General features: G+C 42.8%; 1 protein-coding gene across 20 annotated transcripts in view; it reads left to right on the top strand.

Moving 5' to 3' along the window:
* The window catches only part of unc80 (unc-80 homolog (C. elegans)), a 126,438-nt gene that overhangs the window by 59,275 nt on the left and 48,074 nt on the right, over window positions 1–19,089 (top strand). For 14 of the 20 annotated variants that reach the window (XM_072447046.1, XM_072447007.1, XM_072447080.1 and 11 more), the window contains 11 exons: window positions 881–1,089; window positions 4,080–4,186; window positions 4,909–5,062; window positions 11,944–12,116; window positions 13,044–13,256; window positions 13,325–13,460; window positions 14,855–14,988; window positions 15,064–15,241; window positions 15,804–16,013; window positions 16,096–16,193; window positions 17,649–17,852. In XM_072447046.1, coding sequence (XP_072303147.1) covers window positions 881–1,089; window positions 4,080–4,186; window positions 4,909–5,062; window positions 11,944–12,116; window positions 13,044–13,256; window positions 13,325–13,460; window positions 14,855–14,988; window positions 15,064–15,241; window positions 15,804–16,013; window positions 16,096–16,193; window positions 17,649–17,852 — 1,816 coding nt within the window. The remainder of the gene's footprint in view (window positions 1–880; window positions 1,090–4,079; window positions 4,187–4,908; window positions 5,063–11,943; window positions 12,117–13,043; window positions 13,257–13,324; window positions 13,461–14,854; window positions 14,989–15,063; window positions 15,242–15,803; window positions 16,014–16,095; window positions 16,194–17,648; window positions 17,853–19,089) is intronic. The other 6 variants (XM_072447099.1, XM_072447057.1, XM_072447094.1 and 3 more) reach the window with 1 other exon arrangement.

The raw sequence follows: 19,089 nt of genomic DNA, 5'->3' as shown, positions 1-19,089 counted from the left end.
CATCGAGGAGCGGGACCAGGCGCAAGCACCGAGCACGTCTCCCAAAGTCCAGGCTCGTGTGCTCCGAACACAAGGCTCGTCTGCGCTTGACTTGCACACCAGACCTTGTGCCTCGTCTCCTCTGCTTCCTCCTTTTCCCTGGGCCTCGGGACAGCAGCAAAACGTCAGGTGAGTTGGGTGGACAAACAAGGGGTGGCGGAAAAGCTTGTTTGTACCTGTCCCATGTGTCGAAAAGCGACTCCATCGTCGCTTTGATGCGGAAAAGGTCATAAACCCGCACAGCAGACACACAACAGACTAATGTCTGGGCTGATAAAACTGCATACGATGTAACGATCATCACAAATAAGCGGCATAACAGGAGTCGAGCAGTGGCGCGGCCGAACACAGGCGCCATCTTGGATCAGAGCATGCATTGGAGCTAATGTAGGTAATGGGGCCTGCCTACTAACGCTGTAATGGTCAAATAGTTGTTCAGATTCTAAATGTGATGGTTGAGTAAAATATATGCATATTAAAAGTGTCAATTTACATAGAGGGACTTATGCCGGACTGCTGTCTTATATTCTGGACATTTCATGAGCTGCTCTTTTTTCTCTTTGAATATGCTGTTGGTTTTCTGGTTTTGTTCTACCTGTCCTGTTTGTGTTTATACTATATACCATATACATGATATATATACATACATACATACATACATACATACATACATACATATATATATATATATATATATATATAATTGTAATTTAGTTGCCCTGCATCTCAGTCCAACATCTGAAGTCTTGAATAGATTTGCAGGATTACTCGTACGATGTGTGAATGAAACAAAACACAACTCTCTAATTGTATTTAGCAAAATGTGTTTCTTTTCCTGTAGCGAGGAGCAGATACCTGGTGCTCTCCTGGGTAGAAAGGATTTTTGGAGGAAGATGTTCAAGTCGCAGAGCGCAGCCAGCGACACAAGCAGCCAATCAGAGCAGGACACGTCGGAGTGCACCACCGCACACTCCGGGAACACGACAGAGCGCAGGTCCAGGTCACGCTCAAGACGCATCTCTCTGCGCAAGAAACTCAAACTACCCATCGGTAAGAACACACTAACAAACATTTATTTTATTTACCTTTTGGTTTTATTTACTGCTTATTTACTTATGTATTTATTTAATTTCTTCCTTATTAGCACAAAATATATACAGTTTTAACATTCTCATTCAACATTCACATTTCCAACAACATTGTATTTCATTTCTTACTTATTACATACTCACACACATACGTTCCTACTTACCGTATTTCCTACTTATTTTCTCACCTGCGTACTTACATATTTGACTTGCTGCACACACAATTTTACAATATTTGCACAGCAAAACAGAGAGATTAAAATAACAACAGTAGAAAATTGTAGTACATTGGGAAGTTATATTGTAAAGTAATTGAGACTTATTATTTAGCTTTAATATTTTTTACTGACAATATACAAAAGTTATTAATGATAATGAGATTAGTGGAAGAAGTGATGAGAAGTTCAAATGTTATTTAAAGTCTGGGGCTATTTTGTTTTGAATGAAAATAAATAAATACAAATTTAAATGTCTCTATACCTTAAGCAAATAACACTGATACACTGATTTCAGGGTGCACCTCATCAGTTTATTTTCTAATTTCAAATGACAATGGTAATGTACGTTCTAAAATTTTTAGACTTTTAGAACATACATTACCATTGTCATTTTTAAATGAAATTCAACTTTGGTTTCAAACATTTTGGTGTGTTCTGTCCCTCCTCCAGCGTACCGTGGAACCACCCAACTCCCACTCACATTCTCTGTCATACGTATGGACCATAATCAGATATGTGTCTTCTATGTGTCATGTTTGTCCACTATTTTGTTTGGCATTTCCTCTACTGCTTTTTAACCATCTTGCATATAATTTGCATTTATAAAAATTGTTGTTCGTTCATATCGTATGTCCTGTGTGAACTAATATCCCACTGAGATGCTTTCAGTTCGCATGTGTACCCTGGATATAAGCCACGTTTCTACTTGCCATGGCCGCCTGACTGGTTTGCTTTAGAGTGTTTTGGAACAGTTCTGTTAATGGCGGAGTCTTCATGTTCAGGTCCTGGCTCTGAATCTATCAGAATTACTCTTTTTAATCATTCAAATCTATTTATTTTTGTAATGCCAAAAATCCCAACAGCAGTTGCCTCGAAGAGCTACAGTGAAAAACAGTTTAAACATTGTTCATAGGAAATTAAAAAATGTACCAACATCCCCTGTCCTTTGACCCTCCTTCCCGGTGAGGAAAAACTGCAAAACTCTTTGGGAGAAGTCAGAAAGTTTGGGAGAACCACAGTGCGGCCTATGGCAGGCTGACGCACTTTTATGTAGATAGACTGTAAAGCCAGAACCAATAAGAAGGAGAGAGGGTGGCTCATCTAGCAAGATCCGTTAATCTAGAGTAGAGAGAATTCCTCCAGGCAGTAGAGGAGTATCCGGGGCTACAGGTCAGTGTCAGCAGTGTCTGAAACAGTACCACTGTGGACGAAGGAGAAACATGTGAACAGCAATGCACACACTATATTATTGTTGATAGGAAGAGTAGGAGGAAACAGCAGATAGTTCTCAAGCTGCCATACAAACGTTGCCATACGTACGTTTTTATTTCTATCCTAACTGGCCTGACCATAAGCGATTTCAAAGCGAGATGTTTTAAGCCTGGTCTTAAATGAAGAGACTGTGTCTGCCTCTTTAACATGGTCAGGGAGCTGATTCCATAACACAGGAGCTTGGTAGCTAAACACTCTACCTACTACTGTGCTTTTTCTGGTGGGACCACCAGAATTCCAGCATTTTTAGATTGAAGTGCTCTGCTTGGATGATATGTTACTAGAGCATGTTTGAGGTTACGGTTGGATGGGGCCATGTCATTTATGGCTTTGTAAGTCAGGAGGAAGATTTTAAATTTGATTATAAACTCGACAGGGAGCCAGTTCTTGTTAGTAATCTTGCTGCTGCATTTTTAACCAGTTGAAAGCTTTTTATGGAGCTTTTAGGACACGCTGCGAGCAGGGAGTTACAGTAGTCTAATCTAGACGTTACAATGCATGGATATGTTTTTCAGCTTTTAGGCAAGATTTAGCTGATTTTAACTATATTACACAGTTGAAAGTTTGATGTTTTACATGCTTTATTTGTATGCGTTTTGAACAGGGTCTTGGTCAAATAAGAGGTTTCATAAGGTTTCTTACAGTAGAATTGGAGGCTACACTGAGATTGTCCACTGTGACTATCTGGTTGGATAAAGAGTCTCGTAGGTGTTTAGGGCATAGTACAATAACCTCATGTTTTTCAGGGTAAGAAGCAGATCATAAGTGTTATCCAGGTTTTTATATCCTTCACACAAGTCAGTCTACTTGATCAGTAAATAAATGCAACTGTGTGTCATCTGCATAGCTGTGGAAGTTAATGCCATGCTCTTTGATAATGTTACCTGCGGCACACCGGTGGTTTCTTTAGAACAAGATGAGGAGCTCTGGTTTACAAACTGGCACCTATCCGATAAATAGGACTTAAACCAGTTGAGGGCGGTCCCTCCGACACCTACATTCTAACCACTGCAATAAAATGTTGTGGTCAATGGTGTCAAATGTTCCACTGAGGTCCAACATAACCAGGATTGAGACAGTCCAGCAGCAGCTAGCAACACATAATTACTGTTGTGACTTTAACTAGTGCCGTTACAGTGCTGTGGTCGGCTCTGAACCCTGACTGGAAAACTTGTCCTGTAGATGGCTTAACTTGAACCCTTTCAAGGATTTTGGAGACAAGGGGAAGATTTTAAGTAGGTCTATGCCAACAGGTCAGGATCAAGATTTTCAAAAGTGGTTTACTGCCTGCATGTTTGAAAGACAGTGGAAATAGACCTCTCACGGCCCCCTTTGTATTGCTTGTATAGACTGGTTTGAGACAGTCTCCGCGGTCTTAAATTAACCGATCTGCTCTAAAGTGAACCAGTGGAAACATGGCTATAGTGTATTTGAACATGTTCAACAGCTGATATTCCCTCAGGTAACTGGTTGAAGCGCTCGTCCCTCTCGGGGTTGACGGATGGGGTGGAGGACCTGTTGGACATCAGCTCTGTGGATCGCCTCTCCTTCATACGCCAGAGCTCCAAGGTCAGATAACAACTAAACATTACACAGTACATGCAGGATAAAAAGTATAATTAACCCTTCAATCATATAATATAGCTTCAGTTCTATTTACAAAATCACAAAAACAGTTGCTTTGCAGGGCTTTCCAAAATTGTTGATTTCACCAGCAGAAAGTCAGAAAATCTAACTAAATCTAAGAAACCAGCCTATTTATACTCTGCCTGTCCGGGGAAAAAAACAATTTCACCAATTGATCCTGTATTGCTTGATGCCAATGTTTTGGCACTTCTCAAACATACTGACATCTTTTTCATTACCACGGGATTTGTCTTTCCACATAGTTGGGTTTAAATACTGTGTTGCAGCTGTAAGACAATCACCTATGTTAGTATTCAGTAGAAGGCTTTTACCTACTGTATTTGCTTAGTTGAATCCAAGTAGTGATTTTTTTTTTGGTGTGTGTGTGTGTGTGTGTGTGTGTGTGTGTCTGTCTGTCTGTGTCTGTGTCTGTCTGTGTCTGTGTCTGTGTCTGTGTCTGTGTCTGTGTCTGTGTCTGTCTGTCTGTGTCTGTGTCTGTGTCTGTGTCTGTGTCTGTGTCTGTGTCTGTGTCTGTGTCTGTCTGTCTGTGTCTGTGTCTGTGTCTGTGTCTGTGTGTGTGTATACACACATATATATATACATATGGATATATATATACATACACATTATTTGTATCTGCATGTGTGTGCCTTTGTCCGGCATAGGTGAAGTTCACCAGTGCGGTGAAGCTGACAGAAGGGGGCGCTGTAGGCCCAGACTACGGCCGGGAGGAGGAGGAGAATTTCTTCAAGCGCCTGGGTAAATGGCGCTCTGGCAGGAGGAATCCATCCAAGCTTCACCACACAGAAGAGAAAGATGGTAGACCCGGACCTCCCTCCCACCCATCTTCCCCCCATGTGTCCCCAGTGTGTTCCCCATGTGTTCCCCGTGTGTCCAGCTGTCTGTGCACGGTGTAGGTACATTGTAGGTACATCTACTCGGCCTACAGTATCGGCTTGGGTGCGCAAAATGTTGCATTTTGATGACATAGCTAAAGATATGATCAGTGTTTATTTTTTATTATAAGGCTGCGGTGTTTTTGTGATCATTGATCAGTATTTTAAACATTTTAAAGGGCCCATATCATGCAAAATCAACTTTTCAGAGCTAATGGTACCTCATATATGTGCCCAAAGTGTTTTTTTTTATTGATTCCTGCAGTCTTTAGCTAGAGAACAGTCTCTATCAGCTGTGTCGGCTTCGGCCTCTGTTTACACCCCACCGTCTCCACGCTAGGCTACGTCACGGGGTGGGCTGGGGATGCACGCTCATGCTGAGTCTACATCACGGATTGGGCGGGTCGCTCTTTGCGAGGGTGGGGGCAATTCTCAGACTAAGCTGTCTGCATTTCCGGGTTTGTGAGCGGGGTCCAAGATAAGAGTGATATTTTATAACTATTATGTTATGGATGTTGCACAACACTTATTATTATCAGATAAACCCTTAGGCTAGACTACGAAACGGGAAAAATAGCATGATATGGGACCTTTAAAATTGAGAGGCAGTGCTGAATATGGCTGATAAATTCACATTTGCTGATTATACTTACTAAGTTAAGAGGTAACTAAACTTCTATGATTGTTACAAAGGGTACTTATAAAATATAGTAATATACCAGTAGTAAAATATGGTCTCTCTCTCTGCTCCTGTCACTCCATTATTGATAAAACCTTAACTGTCAGTTATTACATTTCTACAACAACATATATGATCGGAGGTCAGATTAGCTCAGGTTTAAACTTCAGCTTTAGCAAGAGGAACGACCAATTGTCTTATTCGCTCCTATTCCCGTCCAATGAAATCCCAGAACATGAACATCCAAAGGCGAACCCAAGCAGATTTTGCAGGCCAAGTAGATATTGTACCTACAAAGGCTCTTGTGATCCCAGCTCCCCTCTGCTCCTCTAGCACCAGCTCCCCTCTGCTCCTCTAGCACCAGCTCCGCCCTGCTCCTGTAGCACCAGCTCCACTCTGCTCCTGTAGCACCAGCTCCGCCCTGCTCCTGTAGCACCAGCTCCACTCTGCTCCTGTAGCACCAGCTCCCCTCTGCCCCTGTAGCACCAGCTCCACTCTGCTCCTTTAGCCCCAGCTCCGTCCTGCTCCTGTAGCACCAGCTCCACTCTGCTCCTGTAGCACCAGCTCCACTCTGCTCCTGTAGCCCCAGCTCCGCCCTGCTCCTGTAGCACCAGCTCCACTCTGCTCCTGTAGCACCAGCTCCACTCTGCTCCTGTAGCACCAGCTCCACTCTGCTCCTGTAGCCCCAGCTCCGCCCTGCTCCTGTAGCACCAGCTCCACTCTGCTCCTGTAGCACCAGCTCCCCTCTGCTCCTTTAGCCCCAGCTCCGTCCTGCTCCTGTAGCACCAGCTCCGCCCTGCTCCTGTAGCACCAGCTCCACTCTGCTCCTGTAGCACCAGCTCCACTCTGCTCCTGTAGCACCAGCTCCACTCTGCTCCTTTAGCACCAGCTCCACTCTGCTCCTGTAGCACCAGCTCCACTCTGCTCCTGTAGCACCAGCTCCACTCTGCCCCTGTAGCCCCTGCTCCGCCCTGCTCCTGTGGCCCCAGCTCCACTTTGCTCCTGTAGCACCAGCTCCCCTCTGCTCCTGTAGCACCAGCTCCCCTCTGCTCCTGTAGCACCAGCTCCACTCTGCTCCTTTAGCACCAGCTCCACTCTGCTCCTGTAGCACCAGCTCCACTCTGCTCCTGTAGCCCCAGCTCCGCCCTGCTCCTGTAGCACCAGCTCCACTCTGCTCCTGTAGCACCAGCTCCCCTCTGCTCCTTTAGCCCCAGCTCCGTCCTGCTCCTGTAGCACCAGCTCCGCCCTGCTCCTGTAGCACCAGCTCCACTCTGCTCCTGTAGCACCAGCTCCACTCTGCCCCTGTAGCACCAGCTCCACTCTGCTCCTTTAGCCCCAGCTCCGTCCTGCTCCTGTAGCACCAGCTCCACTCTGCTCCTGTAGCCCCTGCTCCGCCCTGCTCCTGTGGCCCCAGCTCCACTTTGCTCCTGTAGCACCAGCTCCCCTCTGCTCCTGTAGCACCAGCTCCCCTCTGCTCCTGTAGCACCAGCTCCCCTCTGCTCCTGTAGCACCAGCTCCACTCTGCTCCTTTAGCACCAGCTCCACTCTGCTCCTGTAGCACCAGCTCCACTCTGCTCCTTTAGCACCAGCTCCACTCTGCTCCTGTAGCACCAGCTCCACTCTGCTCCTTTAGCACCAGCTCCACTCTGCTCCTGTAGCACCAGCTCCCCTCTGCTCCTGTGGCCCCAGCTCCACTTTGCTCCTGTAGCACCAGCTCCCCTCTGCTCCTGTAGCACCAGCTCCCCTCTGCTCCTTTAGCACCAGCTCCACTCTGCTCCTGTAGCACCAGCTCCACTCTGCTCCTTTAGCACCAGCTCCACTCTGCTCCTGTAGCACCAGCTCCCCTCTGCTCCTGTAGCACCAGCTCCCCTCTGCTCCTGTAGCACCAGCTCCCCTCTGCTCCTGTAGCCCCAGCTCCGCCCTGCTCCTGTGGCCCCAGCTCCACTCTGCTCCTGTGGCCCCTGCTCCGCCCTGCTCCTGTGGCCCCAGCTCCACTTTGCTCCTGTAGCACCAGCTCCCCTCTGCTCCTTTAGCACCAGCTCCACTCTGCTCCTGTAGCACCAGCTCCACTCTGCTCCTGTAGCACCAGCTCCACTCTGCTCCTGTAGCACCAGCTCCCCTCTGCTCCTGTAGCCCCAGCTCCGCCCTGCTCCTGTGGCCCCAGCTCCACTCTGCTCCTGTGGCCCCTGCTCCGCCCTGCTCCTGTGGCCCCAGCTCCACTTTGCTCCTGTAGCACCAGCTCCCCTCTGCTCCTGTAGCACCAGCTCCCCTCTGCTCCTTTAGCACCAGCTCCACTCTGCTCCTGTAGCACCAGCTCCACTCTGCTCCTGTAGCACCAGCTCCGCCCTGCTCCTGTAGCACCAGCTCCACTCTGCTCCTGTAGCACCAGCTCCCCTCTGCTCCTGTAGCACCAGCTCCACTTTGCTCCTGTAGCACCAGCTCCCCTCTGCTCCTTTAGCACCAGCTCCACTCTGCTCCTGTAGCACCAGCTCCACTCTGCTCCTGTAGCACCAGCTCCACTCTGCTCCTGTAGCACCAGCTCCCCTCTGCTCCTGTAGCCCCAGCTCCGCCCTGCTCCTGTGGCCCCAGCTCCACTCTGCTCCTGTGGCCCCTGCTCCGCCCTGCTCCTGTGGCCCCAGCTCCACTTTGCTCCTGTAGCACCAGCTCCCCTCTGCTCCTGTAGCACCAGCTCCCCTCTGCTCCTTTAGCACCAGCTCCACTCTGCTCCTGTAGCACCAGCTCCACTCTGCTCCTGTAGCCCCAGCTCCGCCCTGCTCCTGTGGCCCCAGCTCCACTCTGCTCCTGTGGCCCCAGCTCCGTCCTGCTCCTGTAGCACCAGCTCCACTCTGCTCCTGTGGCCCCAGCTCCGCCCTGCTCCTGTGGCCCCAGCTCCACTCTGCTCCTGTAGCCCCTGCTCCGCCCTGCTCCTGTGGCCCCAGCTCCACTTTGCTCCTCCTCTCTGTCTAGTCTTACTCATTTTCAACACATCCATGTCTTAAACAAATTATTAAATACCGAGGAAAACACATTATACTCAATGTTTTTAAACAGTACTTCAGTCAAAATGCACTTTGATGTAGTCCCATTGTAAACTAGTCTCTTTTATTATCTCCATATTACTATACTGATTTTATGCAATATTTAGCCAGCCACATTCCTACACTCTTTTGAAATGTAGAAGGGCAGTGGTGGAACGAATCCATTTTGTTACTTAAGTAAAAGTACAAGAGCAAAAAACAAATAAGTAAAATTAGCACATACAAATCTACAATGTACAATCTTTGACATACATGTTTAAAAATGTACTTCAAGAGTAAAATATTTCACACATATTTTGATAACTGCAACTTTATTAAAACAGCAAAGTGGACCAAAGTTTGAAAAGAGTAACATCAAAACCATAAAACATATGTAGAAAAACAAATTCAAAATCAAATTAAATCTTCTTAAATTAGCCATATCTCAAGCGGTCAAGGGAATGTGATGTGCTTAAATTTTCAAGGGCCAGTCAAAAGACATGAGGCAGCATTTTGACGCGCTGCAGTCAATCAATAGAGAACTGACTCACCCCAAAATAAATCCATTCAAAATGGCTGTTGTGACAAAATGTATGAATATTTAATTTTCCCCACCTGCCTATGGTGGAAAAAGCAAGACCTTACAACAGAACAAATTTGACTGTTGAGTTTTAAGTTTTGGATAAATTTTAAAACCAAAGTTATTGAAGTTTCCCAAATCCACAGGCATGACTACAGTACAACTGGGTTCGAACACCATGATCTCTGTTTTGACTCGTTACAATGTAGAAAGTTTAGACCCAACCATAAGTCGATCAGACACAATTGTAGTGATTTTTTGGCCGAGCCATGTCTTTTATTAAGCAGGATAAAAACCTTGCAATCATCAGCATAATGAGACCCCTGAAATGAGACGCCATGTATCAGAATTGAATCCAAGGGCGGCAAATACAATGAATAGGGAATAGGACCCAGAATTGACCTCTTTCAAATATAGTGAAGTAAAAATAAAAATAGCAGATGTATAAAATATTACATAGTAGTACAGTAGTTTTGCTTTTGTACTTCATTTCACCACTGCTAGAGGTTCTGAATCCCTGCTGCATATTATTTTTGCCTGGAAGTTGGGTGTTGAATCACAGACATTTATTTATAGCCACCTCTCAAATGCTTAAGACATTCCCTTCCCTAAATGTTTCTCAACCATCTGTGTTATTTTAAGCAGCAATATTTCTGTTGACATTTTTCTTATTTCTATTCTAAGGTCCCAGAATTAATAATAGTTCTGACTCTCTGATGAGACCATTCTGCAACTATTCAGCAACGATCCTATTTATAGTACCAGTATTTCAGAGTTTAGTGTCTTATTTTGCCAACATAGCCTTGCTACTTTCCTCAAATGGGATAATGCGATGAGTTGAAAATCCTCTCTTTTCTCACTGTTCTTTAGAATCGTGCACGTTCCCAGTCCATCTGTAGACCATCTTTCTGCTGTGAAGCGTTTTGGTGCTGGTTGTAATGTACTACTGTGTGTGTGCAGCATGCCTCGCTAACTGCGTTTCATCACCTTATTTTGAATGTGCAAGTATTACATAAGCCAGTGGTTCTCAGTGGGTCACGAAACAGATGATATGGGTAAAATTGGAAAAGTTGGCCTGCCAAATTAATGTATCTAATCCTATATCCTGAAAACAACAAATATTTCAATTTGAATCTTTAATTCTCTGAAAAGTGTATACACGTGCTTCAGGTGGACATTTTTAAGCTAATTTTGAAAGATGGAAACGCATTTAGCCGCATAAACTCATGAAACAAATATAAAACTCACATGATTGTTGGACTACAGCCTATCAGCATCAGGGTGGACACAGTTGATGAACAAAGCCACATGAATCCCATCAGGTTGGTTGCACAATGCTTAAAAGTCTTATTATTTGCCCAGGTACATATAACTAACGAGCTGTCAAGTCTTTATTAGAAAAGGGGCAGTTTATGCTTGCCAGAGTTGTGACTGGTGTTCAGTAATCATTCTTCTCAACATCAGTATAGTTTTGGTAAAGCTAGAGGAAGCAGCCTTTTATTGTTGGTTAAACATATCTATGGCATTATTAAAGTTGAAACAATCTTCTAAAGTTTGGGCATGAGGAATAAGCATGCAGCTTAACAGAATGTATCTAGCAAAGCCAAACCAAACAGGCTGTGCACAGTGCACCCTCTACAGGATTAGCAGTGTCACGACATAGAGCAGATGAGAAGCTCTCGTAACCAGGTCAACCAACAGCCAGTTACGCATTCAGATGGTGTGCTTTGCGCTTCACCTATGTGAATTTAATTTTGTACGGGTGGAAACGCAGTTATTGTCTTTGTGCTGACAGGTGACCTCCAGCCATCCCCTGGTGTTCAAAGGACCAGACGTACTGTAATTCAGCTTTCTTCTGTGTGGTCCTGATTACTCTTAACAGAAGGATATGCAATACTGGGTGGAAAGTTACAGTACAAAAATGAGTCATCTCTGTCAAGGCACTATTCCAACCTAAAAGCATCAATATTTTCTGAAACTAACTTTTCACATGTTAATTGTGCTTATTTAGTCTTTTGAAAGTCAGAAGTGTTCCTCCATGTTTTTTAAAGTCTTAACACCATCACAAGGTGCATTCTAATAATTTTATTATAGCGCTAACCAACTTCAGTGCTAGCAGCCTCTGTGTGCCAGTAGGTGTCCTTGGGTCCTTTGTTAACATTTTTAAATTATGAATAATAAATTGTAAAATAATAACATCCTCATGGAGATTGTGGATCTTGAGAAGATATGTATATAGTATATGTATATGTATTTATATGCATATAAAATGAAATATAGTAATAAATGAAGTGCCCAGTTCTGTAAATGATCCTTTTAGATTTTTGAAATGTGAGTGTATTCATTGCTAGTAGAGTTGTGTTCATGTTTGCCTCATTTGTCAGTGGCTTTACACTGTTGTAACTCTATATGTAATCTCTAATCTAAACATTTTGGACAGATTATAAACGACCATTATCTCTAATAATGTATTCATGAATATGTTTCCTTGTGGCCTTTCTTCTGTTTTCTGCCTTCTTGCTCTTCAGGACCACATGGATTCCAGGAGCGACTCGCTGCCAGTCAGGAGGCCATGAAGAACAAAAACGTGGTCAATCTGGGTGCAATCCGACAGGGCATGAAACGGTTCCAGTTCCTCCTCAACTGCTGTGAACCCGGGACTATTCCTGATGCCTCTATACTAGCTGCTGCTCTTGACTTGGTACAACACTATTATCTTATATTAATGCCAGGTTTTAGTAAGGATGTTGCAATATCACATTTTAATCTTGCGATAATTGTGAGAAGAAACATATGGATTTTACAATTATTCACAAAAATATTTTACATATTTTCTGTCTCATAGCATAAGTAGAGATGTAAAGACTTTTACGGCCAAAAAACACAAAAATCAGTAATCTTACTGACTTACAGGTAGTCTTAGACCATAGAAACACATTGAAGTCCCTGTAGAGAGCTCTGCAATCCTGAATTTCTGTGTCTTCCATGTTGATACAGCCTTTTGTGCAGTGGCTGTTAATTCAAAAACAATTGGACAAAACATTTGGATCAGACCATGTCCTGTCTCCGGCAGGAAAAAAAAATACTTTCCAAAGATGTAATAATTGGAATCCAAACGTTTTATTGGTCTCATAATTCTGTAAAAAAACTGTAAAAAAGTACAGTGTCAATTAAGGAATAAAAAGCGAAAAATGAAGAATGAAAGAAAAGAAACAATAATTATAAAACAGAATTTGGTGTGAGAATATGACTAGTTGGTACTCTCATTGACTAAAGGTAGGTGTATGCTTGATGCAGCAAAATGTAGTCATTTTTCGGACCTGATTTTCCACGTTGGCATCAGGGAAAATATTTCAGCAGCTAGCTCAGATTTCTACTGTCGACACCACATGAAACCCATGTGACTATAAATGCTGCCATTGTCTTCTCTACTGCCCTGAGCACGTCTCATTTCAGCATAATTTACATGCGGGACAGGATAGTCAAAGCTTAAGTTATCATATAAAATGACAGTAGAAGAGAGTAGAATCAAAAATATTTTCAAACATTTAGTGACAATATTTTTTCCTTCCCATTTCATCCAAAACCTTGAAAAAAAAAAAAAATATTGTGAAATTGTGTTCTACAGGAAGCTCCGATCGTGGCCCGTGCGTCTCTCTTTCTTGAATGTGCCAGATTTGTTCACCGTTGTAACCGTGGCAACTGGCCTGAGTGGATGAAAGGGCACCATGTCAACATCACCAAAAAAGGTCTCTCCAGGGGGCGTTCTCCCATAGTTGGCAACAAGAGAAACCAGAAAATCCAGTGGAACGCAGCTAAGCACTTTTGCCAGTGGGGAGACGTGAGTCACTCATATGAAAAATGAAAACCAAATTGAAAATGTATATTGCATTGCATTTGTGTATCCAGGCGATTGGTACCAGGCTTAGCGAGCTGTGCCATTCGGACAGTGAGAGTCCTGCTAATATTCTGGGATATATTTATGACGAGGAGACCAAGAGGAGGATGAGGAAGGAAGATGAAGAGGAGGATTATTTAGATGACAGTGAGTACTGTTACTTCCAGTTTTGCTCAACTGCATGGAGAGAAATCAGATACAACCCCGGCCTTTGTTCATACATATCTGTTATTCTTTCTTTTTTTTCTGTGAAAGCAAACCCTAAGATAAAAATTATATTGAAGAAAAACATTTGTAAACTGGTTATGAGTAGGACTGCAACGATTAATCAAGTCACATTTCGATATTCATAATTGTTATCTTGAATTTACAGACTCTGAAATACATAACAAAAACTGAATAAACTATTTCTGATTGTCATCAATAAAACACAAATTTGTAATTATCTTCTTTCTCTAAGCATTAAGTCACCATATTGCAACCATTAGATAATAGTTTGACTTTTCGCTTTTTTCTCGATAGCGCAGCTATCCGTAGCGGCCGTAAAAGTTCAGATCTTCACTTTTCGTTCCATTCAATTTGAGTCTTGCTCAAATAAATCAAACTAGAAAAGATATCACAGCAGAGAGTGAGTCACAGATGATAATAACTGTTAAGACTTTTACGTACCATGTAAAAACATCACCTGAGGAAACCTACAATTGTATAAAAGTGTTTTGTCCCAAAGCTAAATGCTAACATACATTAACTGGACAAAATTACGTAGAATGCAAAGTTGAGTGTTTTGTAAACATGTTAGTTCATTTTGGTGTTATTTTATTGATTCAATTTAAGTATTTTTTTTTACAGCCTTTACCCTTTCGGTCATGTCTCTGGTATGATCGTTGTTTACACCCTCGTTAAGCTGTGTAATGACTGAATAAACTTCAACTACTACCACTACTTCTTCTTCTACTACTACTACTACTACTACTACTACTACTACTACTACTACTACTACTACTACTACTAGTACTACTATGTTAGCATTAGCTTAGAGACAAAACCACTTACTTAACATACACATTTTCCCAGGTGAAGTATTTACATGGTGCGCAAAGGTCTTAACATGCTACTTTTGAGTATCTGTAACTCACTCTCAGCTTTGTGTTAATGCATTATTGATTTATTCGAGCGAGACGCTGCTATTTCTCTATAAGGAGTGAATGGAGCAGGAAGTGGAGCTCCATATTTTTAAGGCAACCAGAACTAGCCCGTTGGTTTTGGGAAAAGGGCTTACTATTCCGGCTTCCAAAAACAGTTGTTGACAATTTACTGCAGGTCTTTCCCAAATTTTATCTCCATGTCACGCTGCACTGAAAAAAATAAAATTAAAATGGATTGCTGACTTGTTGTGTACTAAATTAATTAATTCAGCCCTATTTTTTAGAAAACATTCATAAATGTGGCCTATTTTTTTCTAAATGTTACTCAAGTAAATGCAGTCATAACTGCCCATCTTTAGCCACGCCTAATACTGAGAATATGTGTTTCTCTCACAGACACAGTGAACCCGACGAAATGCGGATGCCCCTTCGCACTCAAAATGGCCGCCTGTCAGCTCTTATTGGAAATCACTACCTTTTTGAGAGAGACTTTTCCGTGTTTACCACGTCCACGCACTGAACCTCTTGTGGTCAGTTCTTTTGAAACAACAACAAAATTCAGACTGAACAAAAATAAATGTTTACTGGTTTATATTTTTATGAAGGATTTGGACAGCTGTCGTTTGCGCTTGGACCCAGAACTCGGGCGCCATCGTTACGAGAGGAAGATCAGCTTTGCAGGGATCCTGGATGATGAGGACGGACACGATTCTCTCAACAGCAGCAGTCACACCCTCAAGTCCGAAACCGCCTGTGAAGACAAGAAGGTCCAGGAAGTCCAAGGTGAGGCAATGCTAAGGCTAATGCTAACCCTACATAATTATCTGTGTAAGAGCTGCTTCAGACTAAATGTAAAAGTCTACTAAATATGCTTGGTATTTAGTTTGTACATGACATCTAAAAAAGTAAGCAGTTTCAGAAAAGCAGATAAACAGAACACTGTAGCACGGCTCACAGTTATCACAGACTCTGGGATCACACACAGTTGTAGTGTGTTTCTTTGTCCTTGTGTTGAGGAATTGAATTGTTGTGCTTCAGTTGAAGTGCAAGTGGCAAACAAGTTACTGTAACTAATCTCTGCACAGTCAAAGGCACATTTTGTCAGTTGTGCTGCTCAAAGTTCTGACACTGCCCCTCAGATGAATGTGGAGGGCCATTTTCTCAATGAAAATGTTAGTGAATAACAGGGGTATTGAACACGATCTGTAAATTCTACCATAGAATTCGGAATCTTTCGCTACTTACTTTTTACACTATTACGAATATGATAAATAAATGCATGACTAGAATATTGTTTTAAAAGATTTGCAATACAATTTTATTTTGTACCTTTTCCGTTTTCCAGCACCCATTCGTAAAATCCGCATCGGAGGTTCTCGCTTGCTCCAGATCAAAGGAGCCCGTAGTTTCCGCGTGAAGAAAGGAGGATCGTTATCTTCCATCCGCAGAGCCGGGAGTCTGAAGAGCACCAAAATGTCCCGTCAGGACTCGGAGTCGGAGAATGAGGAGGGGCTACTGTCCCAAACGCAGAGCAGGGACACGGTCACTGACATAGGTACACTGCAGCCACCCACAAGCGAAATACCAAATAGGATTGTTTAAAAATTGTATTCTAAACGTTACTGTTGTTTTTGCAGGGAGTCCTTTTAGCGCCAGTGAACCCAGCATTGAGCCAGAAGGTCAAAGTTCTGGGGGAGCAGAGGATAACTATCATCGGAACATGTCCTGGCTGCATGTAAGTCTGTACGAAAAAAGTAGACAACGGTTTACCGTATGAAGTCATGCATGAACAAAATATAGTAAGTTGCACAGTAACATCACGTGACACTTCTGAGGAAGGCAGCAGAGTGCAGCCCAAACTGCCAAGGTATGATAGAAACAGACTTCTAAGACACCTACGTATAATTCAGTGGTTCTTAACCTTTTTGGAAGTACTGAACCCCACCAGTTTCATATGCGCAATCACCGAACCCTTCTTAATTGGAAAAATGTTAGATTATTTTTTTTCAAATTCTGTGGCCCCATGCACAAACCTGACAACCCACAAAACAATTAATCCAAGAAAAACTGATTTTAAAGAAAGATAATATGATAAGGTCTGTTATCATAGTTATATCACAGTTGTGGGGTTCATGCATGGGCGCGGGGCCACAGAATTCAAAACATCAGTATATATTTCACTGGTGCACAAAATGAACCGTGCATCAACATCACTGTGTTGGATAAAAGAATAAAATCATCAAAACATGATTTTCACACAAAAACATAATGAATATTTACTGCATGAGTGTGACTTCTGCTGTTCTCTTTCACAAACCAGTTTAGAAATGTGCCACTCTCGTGTCATTTTCACAAAAAGTGTTCCTTTTCTTAATTTTTATGTCCAGCATCCTCAAAGGATTGCTCACAAATATACTATATGATAGTATAGTAGTTATAGAAAAGGACAAGGGAAATGGCCCCAGAGGCTGACCTTTTGGTCCTTTTGGGACCAGGCTGATGCCAAGACTTAACCCTAAAAGGAGGGCTTTGATTTAGGGTAAACTCTGGGGCCTGTTCCCTATTCCTTTTGGCCCTTGTGGGGCCAGGCTTGTGCCAAAACTTAGCCCAGAAAGGAGGGCTTTCATACAGGCTAGACTCTTGAGACTCTGGCCTGGTGACAGGTCTTATCCCAAAAGGGGTTTTGATACAGGTTAGACTCTGGGGGATTTCCCTGGTCCTTTTGGCCCTTTTAGGTGCAAGCTGGTACCAAGACAGGTGGGCTTTGATTCAATCTAAAATTTTAAGAAGTCACAAGTCGACTACTTGGCGCACCAAATTCCCTGCAGCACGAATCATGAGTCTGATGTGTGTTTTGACCTCCGCCGAACCTCTGAGGTGGACTCACCGAACCCCTGGGGTTCGATCGAACCCAGGTTAAGAACCACTGGTATAATTATTATTTATGTTTGTCCTGCCATTTACATTAACTTCTAATTATAAATCAAATGTAAAGCCAATATAACTCTTGCTATTAATCTTGCTTGAGTAGTTGTTAGTAAGTATTTTTGGACCTCTACTTTGCACTTCTACTTGAGTAAAACTATTGTGAAGTAATGGTACTCTTACTGGAGCACATTTTCTGGCTTCTCTATCTCCTCTGCCTGTGTGCAAGCTGACTTCTCCATTATTCTCCCCTCGTTCTTTGCAGATTATGATCCTGCTGTGTAACCAGCAGAGCTTCATCTGTACTCACATAGACTTCTGCCACCCGCGTTGCTACCAGCACCACAGCCGCTCATGTGCGCGCCTGGTCCGGGCCATCAAGCTGGTGTACGGCGAGTCTGTGGACAGCATGAGGGAGGATAGCGGTGCCTCCACCAATATCGGGGGGCGCGTGAAGAAGACCAAAGAGGTAAGAGATATGTGTTTATTCTGCTGCGGATCCAATGGATGGACTTTGGCACTTAGACTGCGTGTGAATAATGGCCATAATCGTTAAATCGAGTCCTGCACATGGAGCAGACATCAAAGATTTTCACACTTCTACCTCATGACTTTTTCTAAGGCATACTGTACTTAGTGTGTCTTTATTGCTTAATTAGAGCCGTGGCTTGCAGCTTTGAGTTTAATCTGTACAAGATACGAGTTTATTGTTCCTTCGCAGAGGATCCAGTATGCAGTACAATGCAGCCGCTTTCTGTTTTACTCTGCCTTGTGAATATTTTTGGGAAGAGTCCAGTATGTGCTTTGTGAAGTTATATTTTCTCAGCTAAAGTTACTATTTGCGTCTTGTCTTCTTTGAGGAAAGTAAAGGTCAGATTGTACGGAGAATACGATGGCAGTATTTATAGCTTGCACGCGATTCATACTACGGCTAAAAAATCTGAGCTATCATGTCAGTAAAAATTATGAAATTTCTCGTGGACCCTTGCGGACACATCAAGCATGAGCTGAGTTTAAAAGCAGTAAACCCACTCCAGCTCCACCCCTTTTCCCCTGGGTTTGAGTATCTATGACACCGTGTGTCTGAGACAAGCGTGAGGCTAAAAGATTTACAGAAAGATTACTGATTTAAAACTAAAATTAAACAAGCTAATTTTAAATTGAATAGCCAAGATGACAATGTAAAAAGCTTATGATGTATTAAACCAATTAACAATAAAATAAAATAAGCTATAAGCCCATAGGCATTATAGACTTTATAAACAGCAGGCATATTAAAACATGAGCTTCCCTAAAGAGCAGCAGTGGCAGTGACTTGGATTAAAAAATAATCAATATTTGTAATTGTAAATCTAGATTTTATATTTTACCATATCGCTCAGCCCTACCTCCTCGGACCGCAGCATGTGCAGGCGTGACAGGCACGCAGAATATTATTAACCTAAAACATTAAGTAAATTCTTTAATATCATGGGAAAATTAAAGCCTAACATCACATTACACAATCAAAAGCAATAAATCTAAATATATACATGTAAATGAATTAGAACTAAAGAAAAAAGTTAGAGCTATAATTTCCTAATTTTGAGATTTACAAAACTTTCGGTTATGGAGTCACACCCAGCAAAAACAATGTGCCCATTTGCTTATAACAATAATATCCAAAGTTCAAATAATTCCGCTGTTTTGTCGAGTGGTCAAAAGTC

This window comes from Eucyclogobius newberryi, unplaced genomic scaffold (genome assembly GCF_026437365.1).
Source record: "Eucyclogobius newberryi isolate DKJ021-1_F unplaced genomic scaffold, fEucNew1.0.hap1 SCAF_1, whole genome shotgun sequence".
In the NCBI taxonomy this organism is placed as follows: domain Eukaryota; kingdom Metazoa; phylum Chordata; class Actinopteri; order Gobiiformes; family Gobiidae; genus Eucyclogobius; species Eucyclogobius newberryi.
Note: the sequence above shows the minus strand (reverse complement) of the source record. Positions and strands in the feature narration are given on the sequence as shown.